This window comes from Euprymna scolopes, chromosome 12, assembly GCF_053919585.1.
Source record: "Euprymna scolopes isolate OS-2025 chromosome 12, ASM5391958v1, whole genome shotgun sequence".
Taxonomy (NCBI): Eukaryota; Metazoa; Mollusca; class Cephalopoda; order Sepiida; family Sepiolidae; genus Euprymna; species Euprymna scolopes.
In genome coordinates this window covers 137,504,213-137,531,993 of record NC_136493.1, presented here as the reverse complement: position 1 = coordinate 137,531,993, position 27,781 = coordinate 137,504,213, and the positions used below count along the sequence as shown (strand labels likewise).

At 33.3% G+C, this 27,781-nt stretch overlaps 1 protein-coding gene across 1 annotated transcript in view; it reads right to left on the bottom strand.

Annotated features, from left to right (window-relative positions):
• Positions 1–231: 231 nt before the first annotated feature.
• Positions 232–27,781, bottom strand: part of LOC145291110 (uncharacterized) — a 129,705-nt gene continuing 102,155 nt past the window's right edge. Inside the window, exons 31-34 of the mRNA XM_080136626.1 lie at positions 23,550–23,666; positions 18,136–18,255; positions 6,211–6,330; positions 232–361 (exon numbers count right to left, since the gene is read on the bottom strand). Of these exons, the coding sequence (XP_079992752.1) occupies positions 240–361; positions 6,211–6,330; positions 18,136–18,255; positions 23,550–23,666 (479 nt within the window). The 3' untranslated portion in view covers positions 232–239. The remainder of the gene's footprint in view (positions 362–6,210; positions 6,331–18,135; positions 18,256–23,549; positions 23,667–27,781) is intronic.

Sequence of the window (27,781 nt, the reverse complement as noted above, 5' to 3'; positions counted from 1 at the left end):
AATGTACAGTAATGGCGAAGTTGTACGGCACCAAGAAATATACTTCCAGCAATACATGGAGGCGTATCAGAGAAAGCTTGAAATATTCATAGACCCAAAGAAGTACCCATATGGTCTGCTGTTTGGAAATAATATCTTTTGGTACTACCATTTTTTTCAGATATATCTCGGATATTGGGTTTGTTTGTTTCACCGTCTGCGATAAATGTTAGAATAGATACAAATACATACCTTGATTTTTATGGCCGACACTTCCTTTTTCTAGTGCACACGACTTCACCGTTTACAGTACAAAAACAGATGTTGCACTCTGCATTCACTCGTTCGCCAGGTTTGTACCGATTGCCCTCGTAAATGCAGTCTGTTTGGATTGCACAATATAAAAAAACAAAGAAGTCAAAATTGTTAGCAATTTCATGACGATACGACGCGTTAGTACAATATAAAGCATGAGTGCACTTTAATTAACCGGACATATTTATTTTTTTCATCTTCAGAAAAGTTAAACTCGTGGAGATGAGGGGAGTAGACAATTCAAAATCTAATGATTTCTCAAACGAAAATTTTATCGTAATTCCAAACACATTCAGTAAAAACGAATTAACAAGAAAAACATTCAAGTAACTTGATTATGTAGTAGGGCTGACATCTATCTAATGTAGTCGCTTTCAGCCTCAATCACCGCCTCGATACGGATCCGGAATTGGGAGCATGCCTTTTCCACAAGCGCCAGCGGGAGCTCAGCCAATACTAAACGGATGACAACGACTAAGCTGGCTTTGATGTTGTGGGAGGTCATGTTGGTGATGTTCTCGACGTATATCCAAACAAAGTAATCCAGCGGGTTCAGATCGGGGGAGGGGAGGGGCAAATAAGAGAAGGGTACAAAGTCGTAGTATTCTTTCTGAAGCCAAGCCTGGGTCTCTTTGGAGTTATGGGCCAGTGCCGAGTCCTGCTGTCACATTTAGGGTCTGCCAGCTACACCAAAGGATCACTACACTCTTCAGCACATCCACGTATACTTTGGTATTACTTTGAAGCCGACTTCGAAGATGTGAGGTGACATTATTTGGCCCTCACTTGAAATAAAACCAAAGACCATATGCGTGGACAAAAACTTCGTTGAGCTGTGTTCTCATGTGTTGAATCATCCAAATTTGCATTTTAAGGGTTCTGACAATGGCCTTCTTAGCTTTTTCATCAACAGAGTAATTTTTTCCACTCCTCTATATTCTAAGTTTAATCTTAACCATATTACTTTTTATGCTCGCAGTTTACTACGTAATATAGAATATAGTTTTAACATCAATACATTCATTGCATTCAACAAAAGCAGAAGAAAAATAGAGCTTCTTGTGTCTTGTGTCTTTGGTAAACAGCTGCAATAGATGTTACTAAGTAGCGAAAGCAGTCAACACGTTAGTATGAACAAGTAAAAAAAAAGTTTATAGCAATAGAGAGTAAGACCTAAATATAGTAAGACAAAAATACAATAGAAAGAAAGATTTTAATAAGATATTATTAATGCCAAATGCAAGACATTAATTTACTTCTGTAAAGACAATATAGAATAAAATGACGTTTTTAGTTATGCGAGAAGGATTTGTTAACAGTTCTTTTGTATTATTACATTTTCACCCCAAACAAGGCACAATTCCACTTAATGTAGGGGACTACTTTCAGGGACATAAGTTGCAGGGATATTATGTAGGGAGTTGAGCAGCAATATGTTTTTTTTTTACATTACACTTGAACTTTTGCATGTCAGTACAATTGAGGAAGCAGAAACTCGGAAGGGAGTTCCAGAGTCTAGCAGTTCTGGGGAATAAACTACTAGAGTAGAAGGCTTTCTTACATCTAGAGATCTCTATTGTGTAGGAGTGTGGAATTTGCGGCTTGTCGGGTTTGGCAGGGGTATTTACGGCAAGGGTTGTACAAGGGCGTGTAGTTCGTCGGAGAATCCACCATTAAAATACTTATAAAACAGGGATGCAACATTTCGTCGGTAGAGCAGAGGTTGACGCTTAGGAGGTTGACGTTCAGGACCGATCAGGTTGATCACTCTCTTTTGAAATCTGTCCAGGAGTGAGAGACTAGTAGCAGATAGACTAGCCCAAATGAGACAACAAAACCCATACATGGGCGAATGGTGGCCTTATAGATGTACAGGATACTTTCGTTTGGAGTAATAATATGAGTGACTTGCTCAGTGCACGTTTGTTCATTTTTAATTTTAAACTCGTGCACTTCAATTCCACTGGAAGGTTTTCGCATATTAGAAAATAACTTCCTAGCACGGTAGAGAGAGCTCACCTTCTCCGCAGCAGCCTTTTACAGGGGAGTCACCACTTATCAAGGCCTGGAGGCTACTCGAGGTTAAGGGTTACTGAGTGTAAGGCGGTCGTTGACACAACAGCTTTGTGATCGGTAGTGATGGAAATTGGGTAGGTTTTGTTTCCCGAACTTGGATTTCAACCTCTGGAAAGTTGGAGTGTAGACTCCTAATGTTAGATAAGAAAACCTTGTAGTGTGGGGGGTTAGTGTCTGTTTTTGGGTTTTAATTTTTTAATCGAATCTAAGTTGAACAAATAGTTGTAGTGTTTGTGACTCAACGGTTCACGGATACATTTAAAAACGACTTCATTTTAATGTGTGTAATTGATAAATGTATTCGATCTTATAGGACTAAAATAGTGTTATTTAGAAACACAGGAAGAGCCATACACAATTAATATACGCCCTCCCCAGATTATAAGAGTAAAAATAAAAATAAGTTTTATGCAAACGCAGGCGCCAGAAAACAAAAACAAACGAAAAAAGAACAAAAAAATGTCATATTATGTAAACACTACTATGTCGCATATTTGAACTCCACGTTTTCTTTAGAGATAATGAAAGAGCACACACAATTAAGATATGCTGCTAAAGTAATATTAATAAATACAGCATATTTTTTGTGACAAGAAAAGTAGTTGAACATATGTGTTACATGATGGGACTGTTACTACGTCCGCAGAGTTGAAATCCACATGTTTTTTAGAAACAATAAAAATGTTTTTTGTTTGTAAACAGCAAAAGGAACACATACTATTAAGATATACCTTCCAAATAACATTGATAAAAAACAAATAACATTGATAAAAAACAAATAACATTGATAAAAAACAAATAACATTGATAAATATAAAAAAGACATTTTTGTGCAAACAAACGCTCAAGAGAGAGGAAGCAAAATTGGGAAAATATGTCACACGACGTGAGCTTTACTTTTTCTGCATCGTTGAAAATCCGGGAGTACCAACATGGATTACAGTTTTGAATTGCGAATTATTCAGACCGATTTTGGAGCCGACCATGCCCGATATAATTTAAGCGACACCGATATTTAATAAACAGACAGAAACGTTTCGGCCCATCACTGATAGTTGCCTCTACTGGCCGATGATAATGTATAATAATAATAATAATAATAATAAGAAGAAGAAGAAGAAGAAGAAGAATAGTCTAACCAATAATTATCACAGCCGAGAACAACGTGTCACTTCACATACGCTGATACATATAATCCTCCTCGTTCGCAAGCATACACACACACACACAAACACAAACACAAACACACAAACACAAACACACACATAAACTGTCTCACTTCATACATATATGCAATATGTTAAGTTCACGCAAACACATACACAGCTTCCCACTCAGAATCACATACTGGCATGTACACAAATATACACACGTATACTAAGAAAGGTGACACACAGATTAGATTAGGAAATGCATTGTACATAGTTGAATCTATTAGTTTAGTAGAACCATTATTTTCCAGTTATTTATGATTTTCGGACAACTTTCTACAAAACAGACCTTGATGTTGACACACTCATGTCTACAAATAAAAAAATGTTTTAAAATGCTTTGCATGCATATGGATGAACGCAGAATTTCCGGTGAAATAAAACTGTTTATATTTAAACCTGATCAAAAAGTGTCTCGGCTAAAATATAAAGTTTTACATTGCGCGATTTCATGAGATTTTGCTAAAATTATAAAAGATACAAAATACAGAAATTAAATCAGTAGAATTTCTACAATTTAACTTCAAACCGATCACTTAGTTCATCTACCGTAACATAGTCACTGACTAATCCATACATCGATCCTTTTTATAGTCTTGCAAGCCGATAATAATGAAAACAGCCACAATAGTATAATCAACAAAAAGTATAGTGTGCGTTCTATAAATTTCTCGATTTTTTTTTGTACAGGCATTAAAATTTCTCGTGGACTCTTGAAAATTCAGTATATTATTACTATACACCTTATGAGATGACTGACTAATTCTTATGGTTTCAGATTCAAATTAATAGTTAAAGCAACAATACACCCGACTAATGTCTCATCGTCACAGCTGGTGAATTTCAAAAATGCAATCTGGACCTAAGAACATTTTAAAAGAACGACATGCAATAAAATTCCGTTTTAAACTTGGAAAATGCCACAAAAATGTATGGAATTCTTCAGACTTCTTTTGAACCATCTTGCATGATCCAAGCGCCAGTTTTTTAGTGGCATAAGAGATTCAAGTAAAGCAGGGAGTTTGTGAAGGATGATGAGAGGTTTGGAAGGCTTAAGGAATTCATAACACCAGAGTTGATTGGGCAAATAACGATTTTCATGGATAAAAAATGTCGTGTGTCTATAGAGACAATAAGTACATACAATTATTCGCGATGAACTGAAGAAGCGCAGGATTTTCCCACAGTTTGTCCCAAGGGTGTTCAGAGAAAATCACATACTATTTGACCAAGATGGGCATCAAGACAATACTTTATCCTCCCTGTAGTCCAGACCGATTTCCTTGTGATTTCTGGTTATACCCTAAGCTTAAGGAAAACCTTAAAGGTTGTTGTTCTGAGACATTTGATGAGATGAAAGATGCTGTGACGAGGGTCATTGACACGCTCACAAAACTTAAAAAAATCACTCGTTTGTCACGACTATCATCAACTTCAAATACACCTTTTCGCCTCAATATCTTCACAACTCATGAAACTGTCTTCAAAGAATAATTAGGTATCCCATGATTCCTTCTCCGATTTGATCACAGTTTATGTTCAGCCTTTCTTATCGGGACTAACATTAAGCTTTTAACACCTACATGCCACTGTCAGACCATCAGCATATCCCATATCACATTTAACTCACCCAAAATTTTCATCACCACAAAGAATTATCTCCCAACCATTTCACTTTCTTTTACTGTATATGTGAATTATGTATGTTTTAGCTTATATAAAAATATATTGTTTATACAATATTGAAAACAATATATATATTGAAAACAAAACCAAAATTAATCTACACAGTTATACAATCGAACAACCTCTCTTACTTTAGATTTCTTAATCGGCAATGCACTGCCCTCCTCTAAAGAGTCATGAGGAATGTCTTGGAGATCAAATAAAACGATAACATTCAATCATAGGGATGTGTGCGTAATTGTGTTTGCGTGAGTACGTGAATATGTACATGTGTACACAAATGTGTGAGAATGTATATGTACATAGATATACAGTTGTTTATGTATATATATATATATATATATATATATATATATATATATATATATATATACGTATATGTGTTTATGTGTATATATGCCTTGCCCCCTCCTCTGTATCCCCACCTTCGTTTTCCTCAAACCAAAACTCTCTGCGAGAATTTAATTCATTCGCTTTTTTTTTTTCAATATATTTAATACGACCTGGAGATGCTGAAATTGGAATGATGTCGCAGCTGAAACATGTATGCACATATGTATCCAATGATGTTTTTATGAATTATACTAAAGCAATGCTTTGTTAAGTGTAGTAGATGGTAGTCAATCTAGTATTAGAATGGGATATTATAATGTATATGATTTTGCTAATGCCCTGTCCAGAAACTGTATAGAATGGGATAAACAAAAGTATCACGTGAATATTTGTTGTTCCTATGTGCTTTTCCAACCTCAGCACGTTTATAAAGTGGAGAAACGCATTTCAAGTGTCCTATGTATTTATACAGGGGTAGATAAAACAACGCACATTCATAATATATAACACCAGAACTCGCGAATAAATCTGAGGTTTTAATAGGATAATAATTATGAAGATGATTTTTGGAGTTAGTTTTATTTTCAATTCAAATATTCAGTTCATTTACCTTTTGGTTGACAAGACTTTATGAAACACCTGATCATATTGTTATGAAGGCAGACGCATCGGCTGCAACCGTCCAGGAAAACTTGCCTGTTTTTGTATTTTTTCCCTTTATAAATACATCCTTGGTACGAAATAAAGATAATGATTAGAATAATGCACTTAGAATTTTATACAATTATTTTTATGACTTTAATTACGTTTTTGTTTATTATTTAATTTTTCATGTGATAATGCTATTCTCATACGAATTTGGTATTTTTCTTATTCAAAAACCCTGTTAGGGGAATTGAACTGTAAGAGAATAAAATCAGCAATGAAAGAATGAAATAAAAACAATATTAGTAATTTCTTACACACAGGCTCGCCGCCTCCGTCCCGGTTTTCAAACAAAATATATACAATTCGGTTTGCAAAAAATATGAAATTTGGTTTGCAAACTAAAATATGTTATTCGGTTATCAAAAAGATATGAAATTTGGTTTGCAAACAAAATATTTGCTATTCGGTTTGCAAACTAAAAATATTTAATTTAGTTTGCAAACCAAAAATATGCAATTCGGAATGCAAACAAAAATTAATTCTGTTTGCAAAATAATATGCAATTTGGTTTGCAAACAAAGAATTGTAATTCGGTTTACAAAACATTATACAATTTAGTTTGAAAGCAAAAATATGCAATTCGGTTTGCGAACAAAATATGCAATTCGGTTTGTAAACGAGATATGAAATTCAGTTTGCAAAAGTATATATGTAATTCGATTTGCAAAGAAAAAAATGCAATCCGGGTTGCAAACAAAAATATGCAATTTGGTTTGCAAACAAAAATAGGTAATTCGGTTTTCAAACAAAAATATGCAATTCGATTTGTAAAGAGAAATATGTAATTCGTTTTGCAAACAAAAATATGCAATTCGGTTTGCAAACAAAAATATGCAATTTGGTTTGCAAACAAAAATATGCAATTTGATTTGTAAATAAAAATATGTAATTCGGTTTGCAAAGAGAGAAGTATGCAATTGGAAAAATATGAAGTTAAAAAGCAATCATGAACACACACACACACAAACAGACACACACACAAACACACACACACACAAACACACACAACAAAAACATAACACTTAAACAAACAGCCTTTTCTGCATCCGCTTTGGATAAATAATAAAAATATCAATTCGCCGTTGGAAACAGTTTTAATTCGTTTCCTTCACAAGCTGACACGAATATCAACAACATCAAACCGACGTCGAGACGTTTGCATCCTCTCATTTCTGAACAACGAATTCTATATTCCACTGCATAACTAAATCTCTATCCACAAGTGATGTTGTATAATGTAAATATTTACAATACAAATTAATGTTCGTGACCACAGAGGTAACGATTATTCTTCTATTCCAATCACACGCAGTTATCACAAGAATAATTCAATTTATTACACAGTTTACAGTAGATCGTATGTTTTGACATTAAACAACTGTAAAACTTAAAAATAAGGAATCGTTTATTATACAGCAAACTGTTAGGATGGAGTTATTTTTCTCTTACTGACTGAGATTATAACCTTCTCTGACCTTACATAGTGTGTAAATAGGATATGTTCATTTTAATTTTGCTCAAATGCTGATTTCGTACATTGTGTGACTGTGCTGGATTTCAAATTTTGAACTTGATATGTTTCAAAGTATTTCTTTTAGTTTCATGTACTATAATTGCAAATGAATTATTGTATACATAAAATACGTCCATTCCGATTTTGATTCATTGTGCTTTACTGATTTCATGTGGAATCGTTGTTTTACTTGATTGTGATTTCTATGATCCGTGGACACTTGCTGATCATGGCTTATGTATTTTTGAATTTATTCATGATTTATATACGGCATAATCACATTCACACACCGGTTTCCGTTAGATCACCGATGTTAAGCAATGTTGAGTGTTATCAGTAATAAAATGGGTGACCTTTTGGGAATTCCAGATGTTGTTTGTTATTTCCGCTTATTTCGGCATTGTTTGCAGTCAGTTTTAGACCTCTCCTGTCCACTGGACCCAAGCAGTGCCGATTCAGGAGAGGGGTGATTGGGATTTGTGAAACCATTGCCTCACGATTACACACGCAGCTACCCTTATAGAGATGTCTATTGTCTTTTGATACTGAACGAGAGCATCTTATTCATGATTTTTCTAGACATTCATTGACTATAGATTGTACTATGCTTAATTTCCAGTATGAGTTTGCGAAATTGATTTCTCATTCTTATTAGACTTATTACTTTAAATATTTTTAATAATAGATCATTTGAGCTCTGTATTTCATCTCGAACTGAATTATAATATTTTAATTGAAATTACATTATATGAATTGCGGCCATCCGTTTCTTGCGTGTGTTTTTATTACTTGAAAATCTGGATCAAATGCAGTAGTTATATTATAGGCTCTAATTTACTGACACTTATTGAGAATTTCGCCATGAATAAATGGATGTGCGTCTCTATTTGCGTTACTATATATGCCTTGTTATTTTCAATTCTAAAAGAGATGGATTTTCTGGCGTTCAAAAACTCGCAACAAGTTGTTTCATGCAGCACACACACACGCACACACGTCACGACTGCGACCTCTCTCACGTGATCATCTCCTCGAATTTGCTCTTTTTATATATTCTTTTTTTATCGTGACGTCATCTCGCTCACGGCTTGATATTTGCATATAGCCGTCTGCATAATGTTACACACACACACTCACTCACTCACACACACCACACACACACACACACACACACACACACACAAGTTATCGCACACTAAGTGATTGTTGATATTGAATTCTTGAAGCCTAAAGAGATGACTTTTACAGGAATTATATTAATTTTTGCTTTATTATATATATATATTAAAGCAAAAAGTATATATATATAAACATACTATATAATAATTAAAAAATAATTACAAATAAGATCAAATTTACAAATGTCATAAAATACATATTAAACAAAAAACTTTTTACATACATTAAAGTGTTTCACAAGTTTTAAACGTAGATACAAATACATATATACATACATAAAGGAACATAATTTTACACATCGAGTATACACAGCTATAAATAATTCATTATTTACAATAGTATATATGTATATATATATATATATATATATATATATATATATATATATATATATATATATAGAGAGAGAGAGAGAGAGAGAGATTAAAATTGTACATATAGTGTTTCACGAACTTGCACCTGAATTGTGTAACGAATACACAAATATATACGTATAGTCTATCACAGAAAAAATGTATAGCTCCAGTTTGGGGGGAGGGGGAATGAAACACTAATAATCTCATATGGAATTAAATCAGAAAATGTTCCATTAATATAATTCGTAATTGTGCACGTTGTTAAAGTCAGGGCGATATCGAATAATGAGTAAAAGTTTGAAAAACCAACAAAACTTTCCAATATTTAATGTTATAAGTGTTTTATATTGTTATTTTTTAAGCGCGCGTGATCTAAAATGATTTATTATTTTAAAAAAATTATTGAATTATCGATTCGTAAACTTTATTTTTAATTTGTTAACGGTGAAATATTTGAACTTCGATCAGCGTTCAATTCAAACGGATTAAAAGGGAGAAATAACTAAGAGAATCATTATCAGTACATAGCATAAAGATAATGTTATGTTTTAATAGTGGATTTTATCCCGCGTCTTTTTTCGAATTCCCGTCGCCACTGTTGTGTCTGCACAAATAATTAACAAGAGCACGGAAAGTAAAGGTATACAATAATATATTAGGAAGAAAAGTTATATACATATTTACATGTCTTCAGATATACTTCAGTTTGAGATATTCCTGCAGATAGCGTGTTGCATGTCTTACTGGAGGCAACATAGGCGTCTTGCATATTTGGCGGTCGTTGCCGAACTCTCCCGGTATTGGTGATTGATACCTTTATATATCTCACTCACCCGCCTATGTTAATTAGTGGGCGTCTACAGATAATTTAATAAAGTTATATTATCAACATATTTTATATAACTAATATGTAGGTATTTTATGTATTTTATAAGCACGTTAATATACATACATACATATATATATATATATATATATATAGGGAGAAGGTACAGAATATTATATATAGGGAGGGGATAATATTATGATTAATAAGGGAGTGGATTAGATATATATGTAGATAGGTACACATGCAAATATACACATGCACACACACACACACATAGATTCATGTGAATATTCGCACCTATATATAATGTAATATATAAATACGCAGACAGATATATTTATACATCATACATATACACAGAAACACATATGGAGAAGTGATTATACACACAATGTGTTTATACATTTATCAGCACTCATGCACACATCTGTATACACATGCATATACACACACGCGCGCACAAATGTAGAACTCAAGTATACGCTCATGCACAGAAACCACACACAAAGATGTATATAAAACAATACGTAATAGCGCATATATACATGAACAATATATATATATATATATACACACAAAAACACGCACAAAGATGTATATAAACAGATACATAATACATTACCACATAGATACATGTGCAGAAGACACGCGTATACACACGTACGTACACATTCACGCATACATGTATATGCATACAAATGTAAATATGCTTATCAAAAAAATAGGTCCACATACGTAAAAACACGTATACCGAGACAGAAATAAATATCAACACAGATAAAAGTATACATCCTGGCACAATTTCACAAGTAAATACATAACTTAAATACACATCCATATATTCACATATGCACACATACATATGGTAATATAGACACATACATCCATGCACAATAGCCCATCTCATGTAAATATAGATATGCACAAATATATGAATACGCACGCGCATACATACATATACATATATACATATACAAGCACAAATCCACACAAAGATATAAGAGTACATAGAAGGCATACATACGTATAAACCTACACATATACACATATATGTAGAAGCTACATACACATGCATATATACATATGCATACGTATACAGTTGCAATAGGCATGGGCACAAAAATCAAATTAATATAGAAATGTACACGGATTATCATAGATGTACACGCATACACACATAGGCACACCTCATGTACATACATACATACTTATATACGAACTTATATGTATAAATGCACATACATATGCATATACATACAAATAGCCATACGTATATATCCATGTGAATGCATTAACAGGGATGCATCCAAGTACATGCACATACACTTATGGGTGCAAGTACACATACACACGCACACATGCATGCACATTGAAACGCATTCCCATGCATAACGCGCACACAGACACATAAGTATACACATAAGTATACATATATGCAGTTATGCAATCCATTCGTATGTACGCAAGCATCCTAAAGCAAACACACACACACGCACTTATGAAGTACACATCATATAAAGGCACATGACATACGCAAAAATCCATGCACAGCATATATATATATATATATATATATATATATATATATATATATATACACAACCAACACATACATACGAGGGGCGTGCAATAAGTAACACTTTCCATAGCAGTAGAGCAACGAAACTTGGCACAGTTATTAGTCTTTTTCTACATAGGAACCACCCAGAGTTATGCATTTCTCCCATCGTTAGATTCATCTCTGGAGACCGTTTTTGTAGAACACCCCAGGTTGATCCTCCAACCATGACGTGACTTCAGAAATCAAGGCTGCATCATCTGGGAAACGCTTTCCTTTCAAAAACAACTTCATGGCTGGGAAGAGGTGAAAGTCAGAGGGTGAAAGGTCAGGAGAGTAGGGACGATGGGGAAAGATTTCATAACCACACGCTCGTGCTTCTGATCTGGCGACATGCGAGTTGTGAACCGGACGTTGTCCTGCAGAAGGAGGGTAGCTTTGCTGATCTTGCCCACCTCTTGATTTTGATTGCTTCCCTTAATTTCCTCAAAAGGGGATCAGAATAGGCTCTGTAATTGTGGTCCATTTTGCCAGGAAATCTGCCATCACTACTCCGTCCTGGTCCCAAAAGACTGTGAGCATGACCTTACCAGCAGAGGGCTGCACCCTTGCCTTCTTTGCAGGTGATGAGTCCAAGTGCCCCACTGCATTTACTGGGCTTTGGTCTCTGGATCATAGTGATGGACCCAGGTTTCATCCTGTGTAATCAGTCTTTTGAAAAACTTTGACTCATCTTGGCACATCTCCAAATTTATCCTTGAGCACTCGACGCGTTCTCGCTTCTGAAATGGTGTGAGCAACCTGGGAATCCATCTGGCATACACCTTATGCATATGCAAATGATCATGAATGGTAGTTTCCACACACCCAGTACTTATTTTGACATCTTGGGCTATTTGGCAAATAGTAATGCGCCGATCTTCAAAAATGGCAGCCTCAACTTGATAGACAGACACCTCATCAACGGCAGAAGGGGGGCGGCCAGGTTTGGGAGCTGTTTCCACAGACTTCCGGCCATGTTTTAATTCACGATGCCAGCGTTTTACAAGGTCATATGATGGGGCATAGTCACCATAAGTTTATTTCATTTCATCAAAAGTCTCCTGTGGTGTGCGTCCTTTCAAATACGAAAACCTGATCACTGCTCGACATTAAAAAAGGCTCCATTTCACACCTGACTCAGTTCAAACACCTGTAAAACAGAAACCACAACTAATTCAGAGATGTAATTTGCCACATAACCCGTAGAGATAGAAATCATTGCACATCCAAAATTTCAGCTAGATCAGACAACTGAAAATGTGTCAGGAGCATTACTTATTGCACGCCCCTCGTAAATATCCAAAACAATTTCTTACACTTACTATTTATGGACACATGTGTATATAATCGTCATATATTATGGATACGTGTATATATAACCTTCACACACAAATATACAAGCACACACACACACACACACACACACACACACACACACACACACATATATATATATATATATATATATATATATATATATATATATATATATATAGGGTGTCCCAAAAGAAGCTGATGGTTAAAAGAATTAATAACTTTCTTAATCTTTTATATTTTTCTTTTATTTTTTCAGATCATCTAGAGTAAGCCTTCCAAGTTATCATGAGTCGTTACACTACCGAGGAATGAATATTCATCGTAGAGTCGTATTTTCGGTTGAATTAGTCAATATCAGAAAGTCAAAGAGAATTTCGACGAAACTTCAACACAAGAAATTACCCTACTCCCAATATAATAAAAGATATGGTGGCTCGATTTCATGAGCAAGGTATGTGAGCTCCGTAAATCTGGTAGACCCCGTACGGCAAGAAGTGATGAGAATCGTCAGAGATTAGCAGAGAGTGTGGCCGAGGATCCATCCACATCAGTAAGAAGGAGATAAAGTCAAATTGGGGTCTCTCAATCAATGTGGTTCCAGCAGGACGGTGCAGCTGCGCATACGGCACGAGAAACATTAAATCTGCTCCAAGACATATTCGGAAACCAAATAATTTTTCGTGTCTGTGAGATAAATTGGCCACCCCACTCGCTAGATCTCACATGTGCAGATTTCTTCCTTTGGGGTTACCTCAAAGATCGGGTAAAAGCAAACAAACCAACCACAATAAATAGCATTAAAAACAATATAGAGGAGGATGAGGGCCATAAGCCCTGAAACATTAAGTGATGTGCTGGACAATGCCCTGCAGAGAGCACAAGAGTGCGAAAATGAAAATGGTGGACATTTGAGTAACATAATTTTTCATAACTAAAATTAGACCTTGTGAAAAACATACCCTAATGTGTAAATAAAATTAGAATAAGTAGACTATAATATTTTACTAAATCGCAGAAAATCACAGAGAGGCTCATCTACCCACATATGAAAATTGGTAATCATAACTTAAATATTTAGGAAGTTAATAAAATTTAAAATCCGTCAGCTTCTTTTGGGACACCCTGTATTAGTGTTGGGACGATTAATCGGAATCAGAAAAATAGGAACTTTAAGGGGCATGAGAATTGGTATCGGAAAAATGTGTGGCAATTTTCCGAAGCCAAAAACGATTTTTTAATTGTTTTTCTTTATTTGATTATGTTTAAAGCAAAATCTTTCACTGCTTGTATTAATGTTATTATGTTAATTGTATACCTGCCTATTATTAGTGTGTATGTTTTGCTATATGCCAACACATATATTTCTATGCTGTTTAAGTAGTTTTAATTTCTACAAGTCTTATTCTATTTTTTGCCCGTATTGTTTATTTTAAGTTTTTCATCCTACAGACCTAATATATCCAAAATATACACCTTGAACTATTTTCAAGTTATCTTCATTGATAAACTAGGAACCATCGAGAATTACTTTTCAGTTTTGAAGTACAAGAGTGACGCGCACTTGCAAGTTGAAAGATTTGAAACCGAGGCGTGGTTTATTTTTTGGTTGGGTTTTGGTAGCTGGCGAATGTAGTGGGTTGGTTCTCTGCCTTTATATGATTTTACACTGTTGACGCCATATCATCAAATATTTTTTCTGTCAGAGTTTCTGTCAGAGACGGGAACCCCAAAAGAAACAAACCATTTCAGCACGAAAATTTCAACAGTGATCGTATCATTCTTATGCAGAAATGTTCACACAGGATACAAAGTAAATGCATCTATTTAACATACCCCAAGCAGACATTCCCCATGTTTACCCTAGCAATTCATTTTTATTCCAATTATGTGCATGGACTTACACGTGGATCTTTCATTAAAGAGTAAATCTATAATGTGTACCCCCTCTTTTGAACTACTTGTTACGCCTGGATTTGATGTACTGTCATATATATATATAAATATATATATACATATATATATATAAATATATATATATGTATATATATATTTATATATATATATATCTTTATAGTTTTTATAATCCATCGCTTTACAAACAATTTACACACATATTTTGTTCATTTCAATGCTCTAGTTTTTATTTGCAACATTTGCGCATAATTGTTTCGGTTCATAGATGTTATATATGAATATATGAATATAATATCTCATTAATAATAATTTTTCCAAGTTGGGCAGCGCGGAAAAGCATTAAAAGCAGTTTTTAAAGTTTTCTTTTTTATGTGTAAGTATCTTTATCGACTTATCGACACTTCGGTATTCAAGATTTTTTCCCGTATATGCTATGCATTTGTTTACAGGTAGTTTCCCATTTATCAATATTTTATGGTGTTGTAATATAATATAATATATAATAATATAATATATGTTATATAAATTTTTGACACTTTTATGATTACAATAATTTTCTTAATTGTTTGTTTCAGTCCATGCTGCATTTGTCAACTTCTGGTATGTAATAGTAGGCCAGAAGATAATTCAAGTTCGGCACAAGTTTATTAATCCATTATAAACTAAATACCAACATTAATTTCCGTTAATTAAATTCCACCATTATTATTTGAATTAATCCTAATCAACTTATTAAGATCATTATGTTCTAATTTAAAACCTAATAATCGTAAAGCATGTGTCTAGATATGGAGTTTGTTTATTCTTTCTATGTTAACTGTTCTCTTAAGTTAAGAGAAAGGAAAACGGAAGTCTTACCTCGTATGTGCGTCGGACGAGAACGAGAGATCAAAGATGGCGTCGGAATTTTTAAAAACTGTGATCTCATAAAGTCTTGCGAGATCACGCCGCACACATGTTAATGAGGGGAATTACAGACTGTATAAAAGCAGGTTGAGTTGAGATGTAGGGGAATCTGTATCGTTGACAATTGTCGGTGGTATTCCCATGGTTGGATTTCGAGCCACGCGTTTGTTGGTCGCTGCTACGATTTTTCTTCAGTAGAACCTAGAATTTCATTAACTTCCGGTCTGTTTCAATCTAACGCTTGTAATAATTTATTTAATGAAAACTTTTTTCTTCCTTCCTATATTACTAGTTGTACTATTTTTATATGTAGCATACTCTCCTGTATCACTGTCTAAAAGGGTATCCTTTGTTGTTATTATTTAATTCAGTATAATTATTATCACTGAGTACATGTAGTAATAATTGCTATTCATTTTTAAATCATCTTTTTTCTTTCTACATTTTATTACTATTAAACTTGCTTTTGTAGGCGACTTATAGTTTCACTATATGTTTTTGTATATCATTTATAGTAGTTACTTGCATGTCTTTTCATTAATCTATATCACACTATATAATGAATTCTATTGTCACGCAGTACAGTATACTTACTGAGTATCCATATTAAAATTATTATTGCGTTATAATGTAATATATAAAAAGCTCTGTCTCTACTTTTTCAAACTCTATCTCCTCCGAAACTAAAAGTCGAAGAGCGGCGACAGAAGCCTCAAATGATTTAATTCTTTAAGGGCTGTTCTTTTATGAGTTTTTAGCCAGTTTAAATAATTTTTTAATGGCCAAAAATTGGTAAAAATTAAAAAATTTTTTTGTACATTTATCCATTCATCTTAGTTCACTTTTAATTTTTAAATTGAAATCAGTACATATGGGTGTCACGTTGATACAGTGGTAACATCACTGGCTTTGAAAGCTACACTTTCGGTTTCGATTCTAGCTAATGGTATCTTAAAACGTTTTGTTTAATTTTGAAATCACAACTCTATAATAATATATAATTAATCTGGACAGATTAAGGTAGCGCCTCCGATAGTATACTATACGTATATTTAAGCATTATAACATAATTGTAATTACAGAATGTTCAATAGTAATATGTTTTTATTACTTAGTATATATTACATGGTACTGATTATTTCATTAGTTTAACTACTCGATTATTTTCTAATAAAATATATAAGGTCAATATATACTCCTCTTATGTTTATTATAGTGTATCCTATATATAATCGTTTAATTTACTCATCTTTTCGCTATTATATTTATTATATTTAAAATTGTCCTTATGTAAACAAACCTCTATTATCTCATTGCGTTTATTTATAATATTATCCTTAAAGTTCTTCTATATAGGGTGCTAGTTTTATAACGGCTTCATTCGCACCATTCTTCATGCTTTTTAATTGCTGCCAAATGATTATTATATTTCTACATTATACTTTTATTAGTCTATCTGTCTCTCTGTTTATCAGTCAATCCGTTCTACTTTTTCCCAGAAATTAGTGAGTCGATCTGGCTGAAATTTATTACAATCATATACGGCGAACTAAATATTATGGTATCTGTTTGATGCAGAGTAATTTAATAGGAATTAGTATTTAAATTTCACTTTTCTTGAAAACTAATGAGTGGATCTGGCTGAAACTTGCAGAGATCTTTGTTGTGATAAGGTGCAGCGAACTAAGTATCATGACATCCATGCAGATAGAAATTAATAAGGATTAATAGCAATTAGTATTTAATGCAAAAGTGAGCACTAATCTAACTATTTTGAATGATCAATTTCCCATCAATTTAGCATAAAGAACTCATTCTAATTCAACGGGTTATGACTTATGCCTGGTTTTAACGAGATTAAAAGATTAGCATATATATATATATATATATAATAGATATATATACATATATATAAATATATGTATATATATATACATATATATAAAATATATGTATACATATGCATATATATAAGTATATATGTATATATGTACATACATATATATATATATAAATATATGTATATATATACATATATATACATACATATATATAGACATGCATATATATATACATGCATATATATATAATGCGATGTTAGTAAATATTAAAACAAAAATTTATTATGAATATGTTATGTTATTTATTTAATAATTGATGCGGAAAATTTTATAGTTAAGAATTCTGCAAATAAATGTATAAAACGAATTTACCTTTTGGACAACAAATCCTCTTTGTACACCAGACCTTTCCATTACGTTTGCAGATACAATAATTGCAATCGTCCTTGAACATTGCTCCTATTCGATAGTACTTGTTCTTGTAAAAACAACCTGTGTACAAATATAAGAAGTACGACAACACTATTAAAACATGTTTCAGAATTATAAAAAATGTACATTATGTCAATTATTTGATATTTCAACTTCGATGATATAGCGACAGTTATAGCCCTTTAAGTAGATTAACTATAAAATTTTATACAACATCGACGAATTTTTAATGTACTGACTTGAAATTTGGTATATAGGGTGTTCAGACACGTGGAAAACGTTTTAATCCGTTTTCATCTGAAAAAGGTGTAGCTAAGAGGCTCAAATTAAAAAATTGGCACTTGGGAACCATTGAATTTATATCTGTTTGTCAACTGTGTCACGAGTGTGCATATAAGAATTGTTCACATGACAGCTTTCTTATGTTAAGAATACGTAGGTTTGAAAATACTTTTAAAAAATCGTATCACGCCGACCTAATGGTTATCGTACTAATAAATAGAAGATCAGAACACCATTTTACACACACACACACACACACACACACACACACACACACACACACACACACACACACACACACACACACACACACATTGGAATATAATAATTCTCCAAGTTCCATTACAATATTGTTTCCTATTGCGACTTAAAATCTGCAGAATGGTTTAATATTTTGTCACATACCTAACACACATACACACTCTCAGTGTCGAAGATTATGGTTATAATCATCGTTACTTAGAAGGAAAGGCTAACTGTGTCGGTTATATGAATCATGTAAGTTATCCCAAACGGTGTTTTGTTAGTTTTTAAGGGAAACACCTAAAGCGTATGTGATTAAATATGCAGTAATAACATAATTTTGCAGACTTGTTAGTCACAACACGAAACAATATGTAATGGATAGCTTTTGAAAACTTGATATTTTCAGAATTATTATAAATTATTATACTACACTAAATATACTCTCGAATCCAAATAAAAAGGTCATTATTGAGCTTGAACATCTTTCAAAATTTACAAAATTTATATTAAAAAATCTTTCCCATTGTAAAAATTTATATTTACGAGAAAGATTTTTTAATCAGTTACGATTAGTATATGCATATGCTCCTATAAATTCGTTTTTGTTTTGTGTGTATTGATATTCATATTAAACCCTCTTTTCTATTTATTTAAAAAGAAAATACAATTTTCTTATATATGGGTTCTGGAATTGCATTCACTAGCAAAAGATCTAGCTAATTTGCATATTCTTTTAAACATTCATTTTAATTAATTCCCCATTAGTTTTTTCGGTTTTTTTATGGGATGATTATCTTTAGTTAATTAGTGTAATCATATTCATGCAGATATTCTCAATGATTTATACTTGCATAATAGTTGCGTAAAAAGTTTACAGTAAACACAAGATTGTTTCCATATATGTTTACGCATACGTATATATTTTTGATTAATCTATCTATCTATCTTTCTATCTCTCTCTCTCTCTCTCTCTCTCTCTCTCTCTCTCTATATATATATATATATATATATATATATATATATATAAAAGTGAACGTGTATGTGTGTGTATCTGTGTGTCTGCGTGCATTTCCCTACGCAATAACTCTGTCAATTTTAAGTCTACAAACTCGAAATTTGATATGAAGTTTACTGAGATTTGGGAAAATATGTGCAATCCATTCTCAGTCAGAAATTTGGCTATTAAGGGGGTCAAAGTTCAACGATTTGACCTTTGAGAACTCTACCAAACTCCTCCGACAATTTTAGGTCTAAACACTTGAAATTTTAGATATAGGTTCCTTGGACATGGACCTAACTTAATAACTTGATTTGAGCCTAATAAATGTTAAGGGGTTATAACAGGGGTCAAAATTAAAAATAATTTGATCTCTGCGGTCTCTACAAAATCAGTCAATTTCTGGTCTAAACATTTGAAATTTTATATAAAGGGTATTCAGAGATAGGGCAAACTGTTTAATCGGTTTGGGTTGAAAAATTTTAGTTACCAATATATAAATGTATGTATGTATGCATGTTTGCATGTCTGGCTAAAACTTTTGATACAGGCGACGGATTTTTAGAGGATCAGTATCATTTTGAATTCGACCTTTCAGACGACAAATATCGAAACATTTGCTAAAATCATTATCTTCACCTTAAACTGGACACTTTTCTTAAAGGGGGTTGCTTTTTTCGCCGATATTTTCGAAAGTCATCCTCTCCTTTTGATTGTCTAGCCTTAATTTTAACCACCGTCACTTCCGGTTTGGCGGTGGTCATAACAGCAAAGACGTCAGGTTTTTTCCCGTTCTTTTCCGCCTTTTCGGTACGTGTTCGAGCCTGCCTTCCTACTATCACGTTTTTTTTTGCTCAACATACACCTCCAAACACCAGAGCAACGCCGGGATGGAATGCTAGTATAAAAGTGAACGCGTCTGTGTGTGTGCCCGTGTGTCTGTGTGTGCACATTTCCCTACACAATAATTCTGTCAATTTTAAGTCTACAGGCTCGAAATTTAATATACAGCGTATTGAGATTAGGGAAAATCTATGTGACTGGCTTTTGGACAGAAATTTGGCTGTTAAGTGATCAAAGTTCAACGATTTGACCTTTGAGAACTCTACCAAACTCCTCCAACAATTTTGGGTCTAAACACTTTAAATTCTAGATATAGGTTCCTTGGACATGGATCTAACTTAATAACTTAATTTGAATCCAAAAAATAAATGTTAAAGAGTCATAATAGGAGTTAAAGTTTAAAAAAATTTGACCTCTGCGGTCTCTATCAAATTACTCAGTCAATTTCTAGTTTAAACATTTGAAATTTTACATAAAGGTATTCAGAGATAGGGCAAGCTTTTTAATCGGTTTGAGTCGAAAATTTTTAGTTACCGATATATAAATGTATGTATGTATGTTTACATGCCTGCCTAAAATTTTCGACAGAGGCGACGAATTTTACCGAGATCAGTATCGGTTTGAAGTTCGACGTTTCGGGATACAAATATCGAAAGATTGGCTAAAAACATTAATATCTTAACCTTCAACTGGGCACTTTTCTACAGGGAGGGGGCCACTTTTTTCGCCTATAGTTTTGAAAGTCATCCTCTCCGTTCAATTGTCTAGCCTTAATTTATAAATAGATCACTTCCGGTTTGGCGGTGGTCGTAACAGCAAAGACGCCAGGTTTTTTTATCGTTCTTTTCCTCCTTCGCGGTATGAGTTCGAGCCTGCCTTCCTACTACCACTTTTTTTGCTCAACATACACATCCAAACACTCGGGCAACGTCGGGCTGAAATGCTAGTATATATATATAAAGTCATCACTGTGGATTGACATTTTGCGGTAACTCGAATAGAAATTTTACAATATACATGCTTTGAAGATGAAAAAATATATTCATTGAGCTTGTTATTCGTAACAATTTTGATTATTTTATAAGGAATGTATATCTGAAAAAGTATACATTTTTGCATTCACTTCTTGAAATACAATATATATATATATATATATGTATAACTACTTCATTTACTCACATAAAATTAATATACGAAAGTATAGATTTATGCGTAAACTTTAAGTATTTACTTCAAAATTGCTCAATACGTAGGTAGAGCTAGTTAGTAATTTATAATATATATATGTCGATTAAGCTACACTGAATATTCGGCGTTTCATCCACTCTAGGATTCGTCAGGCTTATGCGCGAATTCTGTGGTTGTTTATCGTTTTTATATGGCCCTCTTCTGTTGAGGATTTTATTTAGCCAATCAGCTTTCTAATATCCACCGCGCCCCTTCCTATCAGCCAATGGGTATGCATTTTATCGAACAAAGGATCTATTTTAAAACTAGGTTAGTGGTTTAAGGCAGACATTTTTTTATATATAAATATACATGTGTGTACATACATATATGCACATATGTATACATATATATACATACATATATGTGTGATCGTTTATGTATATTCATGTTTATTTAATTTATTTATTTGTTTATTTTCTATTGTTTTTGTTAATTTTAAAACTATTTTGTATCGCTATCCTAGAGTAAATTTTATTTTGTGAACACAGTTATTTGCTATTTCTTTCCTACAGTTTAATAGATTTTGGGGTTCTTTAAAGTACAGGATAGCAAATTTTTCATGAAGGCATAATTTACATGGGTTGTCTAAATGCCTACACGTGGTAGCTTGTCTTATTATTTTCCATTCGACTACTGGCGATTGTCCGCTTTCTTTGAGTTCCCAGTATTTATTCGCTAGTGTTGGCATCCAAATACTTTTTTTTTACTTTTAAAATCAGGATATAATATATACGAAATCTGGACAAATTAAAATATCATATTTAAGTATATTTTACGACCGGGAAAAGCCGGGCGCCCCTCCCAATAGTCTTTAATGGCAAAATTTAAATTATTTATTCTTATACTTATCAAATTAAAATTTTATAAACGTAATCTTATTCTTTCTTGTAACAATTGTTTAAAATATAAAATAAACGCCAATTCTATGGCATGTCTGTGGTGTTTCTGAAGTTTGTGGACTGAGCCATATTCTTTTTGTTCTCTATATAAATGACATACTGGAAGTGATTGGTGAAGACGTACTCTATTTGCAGATGATATCAAATTAGTAAAAGCGAAAATGACTATCTCAAAACTAGTATTCAGCCTGCTTGAAAACGCTCCATTTAAAGGTACTTATATCTTAATGTGGATAAATACTGCTATATTTCAGTTGGTTCTTCTTCTGAATCTGTTCTTACTTTCAGCGGTAATACGGTTCTGCTCACGGAGGTGAATGGAATAAAAGATCTTGGCCTTTTGGTCACCCCGTCCTTCAAGTCATTTATATATTGCATTCAGGCTGCACACAAAGCAAGTAGCACTCTATTTGATGCCCTTCTGAAGAAGGAAGTAATTTTTAGCCTCTTTTGGTCTCTCGTCTCGTCGTGAACGAACTTCTCTCCACAATAAAATCTTTGAAACCGCAACAAATCTTTATTGTTCTCTGTACAGCCACTATCAACAATTTTCCCCACTCTCTATCTGTGCCTAAATCAAAGCGCTGATTCTATTAACAAAGCTTCTTTTGTAGAACTGCCGCTTGTATAACATTGTTCCACTGGCCTGCTCCTCGAGCGATTACAATATGGTAGCCTTCAAATCCAATGTAAACAAGTTCTTGTTGAGCCGTCTCCTTAAATAATTCAGATTCTACTCAATCTATACTATTAACGACTACTATACTACCACCTTAAATTCATTAACCCTTAATCTAGGGCGACTTCTGGGCCTTGATAAGTCGTGACAGCCTTGTAAAAATAGCCAGTTTATTTACCTTTTGGACAAAAGATTCTGGTACAACTGATTTGATCCTTAGCACGACATGTGCACCAATTACAATTGATTTTAAATCTGTCTTTAACATCGTAACCTTTTCCATTATGCCAACAATCTGAGTAGAAAAACAAAGACAAAAATTATAAAACACATTTGCAATTTTATACACTTTTATTTATGGGATTATTTACATTTTTTAACAATGTGATATTATAATAAAAGTGAGATGTCTTTATAATTCAAGGAAACACTTGCAACTGAGTGTGAACACGATAGAAAAAAAATCATAAAATATAAAAAATGGTTCATATTTAGAATTCAACACAATTAAAAACAAAAATGCAGAAAGTACAGAAAAATATTTATGATCTACGCACCCGTCACGTAACGAAACTGCCATACTCCAAAAATCCCGTCAAATGATCCAGTAGTTTTATTTTTAAATGAGAAAATCAAGTTTTATTAGTAAGCAAATAGGGATATCCTCACATTGTCATCTTGAAAAAAAGGTAAATAACTGTATAATAATCACACTTGCGAGATCTGCCTTGTAATGCTAATGATTTCATATTAATCGTTTCACATTTTTAGAAATGATTTTATTTAAAAAATCACTTCATTACTTTACATAATTTTTAAATATGATATCCGTTGCGTGATGGGTATCTACATAATGAGAATTTTTCTGCATTTTTTTCATTAATTAAAGTGAATTTTAAATAAGAAAAAAAACACATTCCGCGCACATAGCAAGAAGTCTGCCTTCCAGTTTACAAACAAAAAGAAAACCCTAAAAATGTCGATTTAGAAGGAATCACACTAAAAACATATCTAAACTGTAGGGTCAGAATTCACTTTGGTTAAATAAAAGGACACCATATAAAACCGTGTGATACGTTGCAGTATTTTGTGCTGTAATTTACTATTATTTCGAACCACTGATTTAATAAAAGGGGGAGTGATGCTTGGGAATATGGTCTCATTACAAAATACCTCATACTACACTTCATCCGAACGGAGCATTAAAAAGAGTATATTAGTTCGAAATAGTATAGGGACCTGAATTGAGCATTAAAAGATGATAAAATATAGATTCAGCTTCAGACGGACAGATACTTCATCTCCATCATTAGAATATTTAGATCTTCATAAAAAATTATTTATAAAAATATTTATTCCATTTTGTCTGCAATAGAAATTTTAACTTCTACTGTATTTCATTAATGTAAAAAAATAGGTTTACATTTCCTTAAGAACAAGTTGCATTTGGGATATCTTCGAAAGGGACATCGAGTATTCTATTGTTTCCAAAATCGCCCGGTTTTCATACTCCTTCTTTAACTATTAGCCAGGAACAGAGGTGCGATCACAGGGACTCGACGAAAAAAGGATTAAAAAAAAAAAATGGTTAACCATGTTTCCTGAATATCTCAATGAACGCCGTTCCTCACTCCCGCCACATTTCCATCCTCTAAAAATCGGCATCTTAGGGTGCTTGAGTGCCATATATGCCAATATAATTGGATTAGGTTGATTTTGTCTGACAGGTTAAGGGTACCGGTTTGACAGTTTGTATTCCGTCTGACAGTACAGGAGCTCCGACTCTTTGGTAGCACTTAAAGCGGCTGCTCCATCATCAGTTGTATATCAGGATGGTTTTAGTGCTATGTCGCACATAGAAAGGGACCCTGCACCCATCTCCGATGGGTTTTCCCGAGGTCACAATCCTGTAGATGAAGAGTCGACTGATGATCTACTTGTGTGTATGTTTGCTATACTACACAACCACTCTGTCTAACGTCTCTCATCCTAAAACTGAAACCTTTACATAGTGTTCCTGCAATTCTGTCCTAAATATTAGTCACCAAGATCAAAGTGGCACTGTGCTTTGTTTGGGGTGAAAATGCAATAAAATAAAAATTACATTATGCATTCTCCATTAACGTCTACTTGAAATTGTATTTTAAATCATTTCATTGTTTGCTTAGAAAAAAAAATTCTATTCAAATTACAAACTGGGCGCGACTTTATAAGTTTTATGCCATTTGTTGTCGACTTAATTTCGCAGGTTTATTTTAAACATTGCTGTTCTCATCTTCATGGCTATGAACCGACCTTACCCCACCCTCCCCAGATATGTCTTAAATACTTGGTGCCAAAACCTCTGCCAAAACAAAAATACTGATCATGAAAGGTTCCAGAGTTGTGAACGTATCTATTTACCTATAAAGTTGAGTTTTTTTTTCTTGCTTTGACATTGGTATTAAAAGCTTTTTCTATTTAAAATTATTAAACTAATTTCTTAATGTTTTACATCATGGATATGCGAGCGATCATGAAAGATAACTAATTTGAGTTTGTGTGTGCTAAACGTCTCTACTGAACTCCTCTCTGAATATTTGGTCTACAGATTTGAAACTTGATACATAGGGTACTTGGAATTCGAGAACATTTTGGATTTATTTTTTAGCATGCAATATAGCTGTTAAGGGGTGAGAATAAAAAAAAAACAAATGGTTAACCTTAGTAGAAGTGAATCTATTAACTTCTGAGCATGCGTACATCTATATTTTCAGTTTGAAGTCGCATAGTCTTTTAATCTTTTCTATCGGTCTGGCGATAACTTAGACGATAACGACGAAGACTGAGACGCTAAATAACGACTAAGACGCTGAATGTTTTGGTTTCCATTCCAACTGATAGCACCACAGTCATTTTTTATTTGTTTCTTTAACTTTTTAAATGATTTTTATATATATGTTTGTGTACAATAATGCAATACAATAGTATTGGATATAATAATCAATAAAGAATTTTCTCTATAATAATAAATACGAAATCTGCATCAAATTAAATATATTTAAGCGTATTATACGACCGGACAACGCCGGGCGGCTTGCTAGTTTTTAAATAGAAAGTTTTTTTTTAAAATTTTATTTTATTATTAAGCCGGTGCAAAATTTTGAATGATTTAAAATTTCACCTTGAAAATGAAAAAAAAAAGTGTTTTTATATCTTTATATAATGACATTTGTTGTGTATAACTTGAGTCCATCTGTCAACAAGCTTATAGATGCTTCGCTTGTACAATTATTTAAGGTTTGACATGAAATATGAATTTAACTCGTGTTCAATCTCCTTTCGTGATGTTAACTTAAAGCCCTTTGAATGGTTTTGTAATCTGAGAGAGCTATGCCAGGAGACTATACAGGATGAGACAAAATTTCCTAACGAAACACTCCGAGGAGATAGTCAGCATTGCTGTGGAAAAACGAGAATTTCTATAATGGAAGACGGCGCTTTCTGTTGACAAAATAAAGGGAGTTGTCGCAAGAATATTACAAAATATATCAATGATGCTGTAATAATATGAAAGAAAAAGTAAAGCAATCATGATTATAGGGATAAGTAATAATATATTCATTTTTAATTTTTATTTATTGCGGACTATTATCCTCATCTTTTTCTTGGTTGTTTCATGGTGTTTCGGCCAACTATTCCTCTGGTCTTCGTGGCGCAGTTGACAGAGACATTGAATCTCTACGGTTCCAGGTGAGAATTGTCTTAAGATAGCGGTTTCAATCCTACCCAAAGCCGGCCATAGGCTTACTTGGCCAAAACATGGTGGGACGAAAACAACTACGGAAGGCAGTAATTGCAGTGGATGCAGTCAGGAGATTCAGAGTTCCTATCCCGTTGCGGTTACAACCTGACGAAGGCCAGAAGAATAGTTGGCCGAAACGTCATGAACCCCCCCCCAAAAGAAAAAGACAAGAGCAAAGCCTCACAAAACAGTTGCAAACGTTTCTTATTATTTTTCACCCTGAAAAGGAGATATCACTCTCGAAAATTAGGGACATCAACACCAAACATCTTGTACGACATATTATGTTGGTATATAAATACAATTGAAAATTTCTTCTAATATTGTTATTATTCTTTTATATACTTACTTGTGCGACAGTGTTTCCTATGAACCGCATGAATATAAATTTTATATGCTAATTTGTGTCGGCAGTGTTTCCTATAAACCGCATTAATATAACTTTAAAACACAACTCCTTTCACACTATACACAATGCTTAAAGCAAACTGCAATATCCTTCTCACACTTAGACAAACTTCGCAACCATCAACTATCGAAAAAAAAAACTCTGCTGCCAAATCAACTTCTTAAAACGCTGCACAAAACTAGTATCCTGAAAATTGATTTGACAGCCAGTCTGCGGC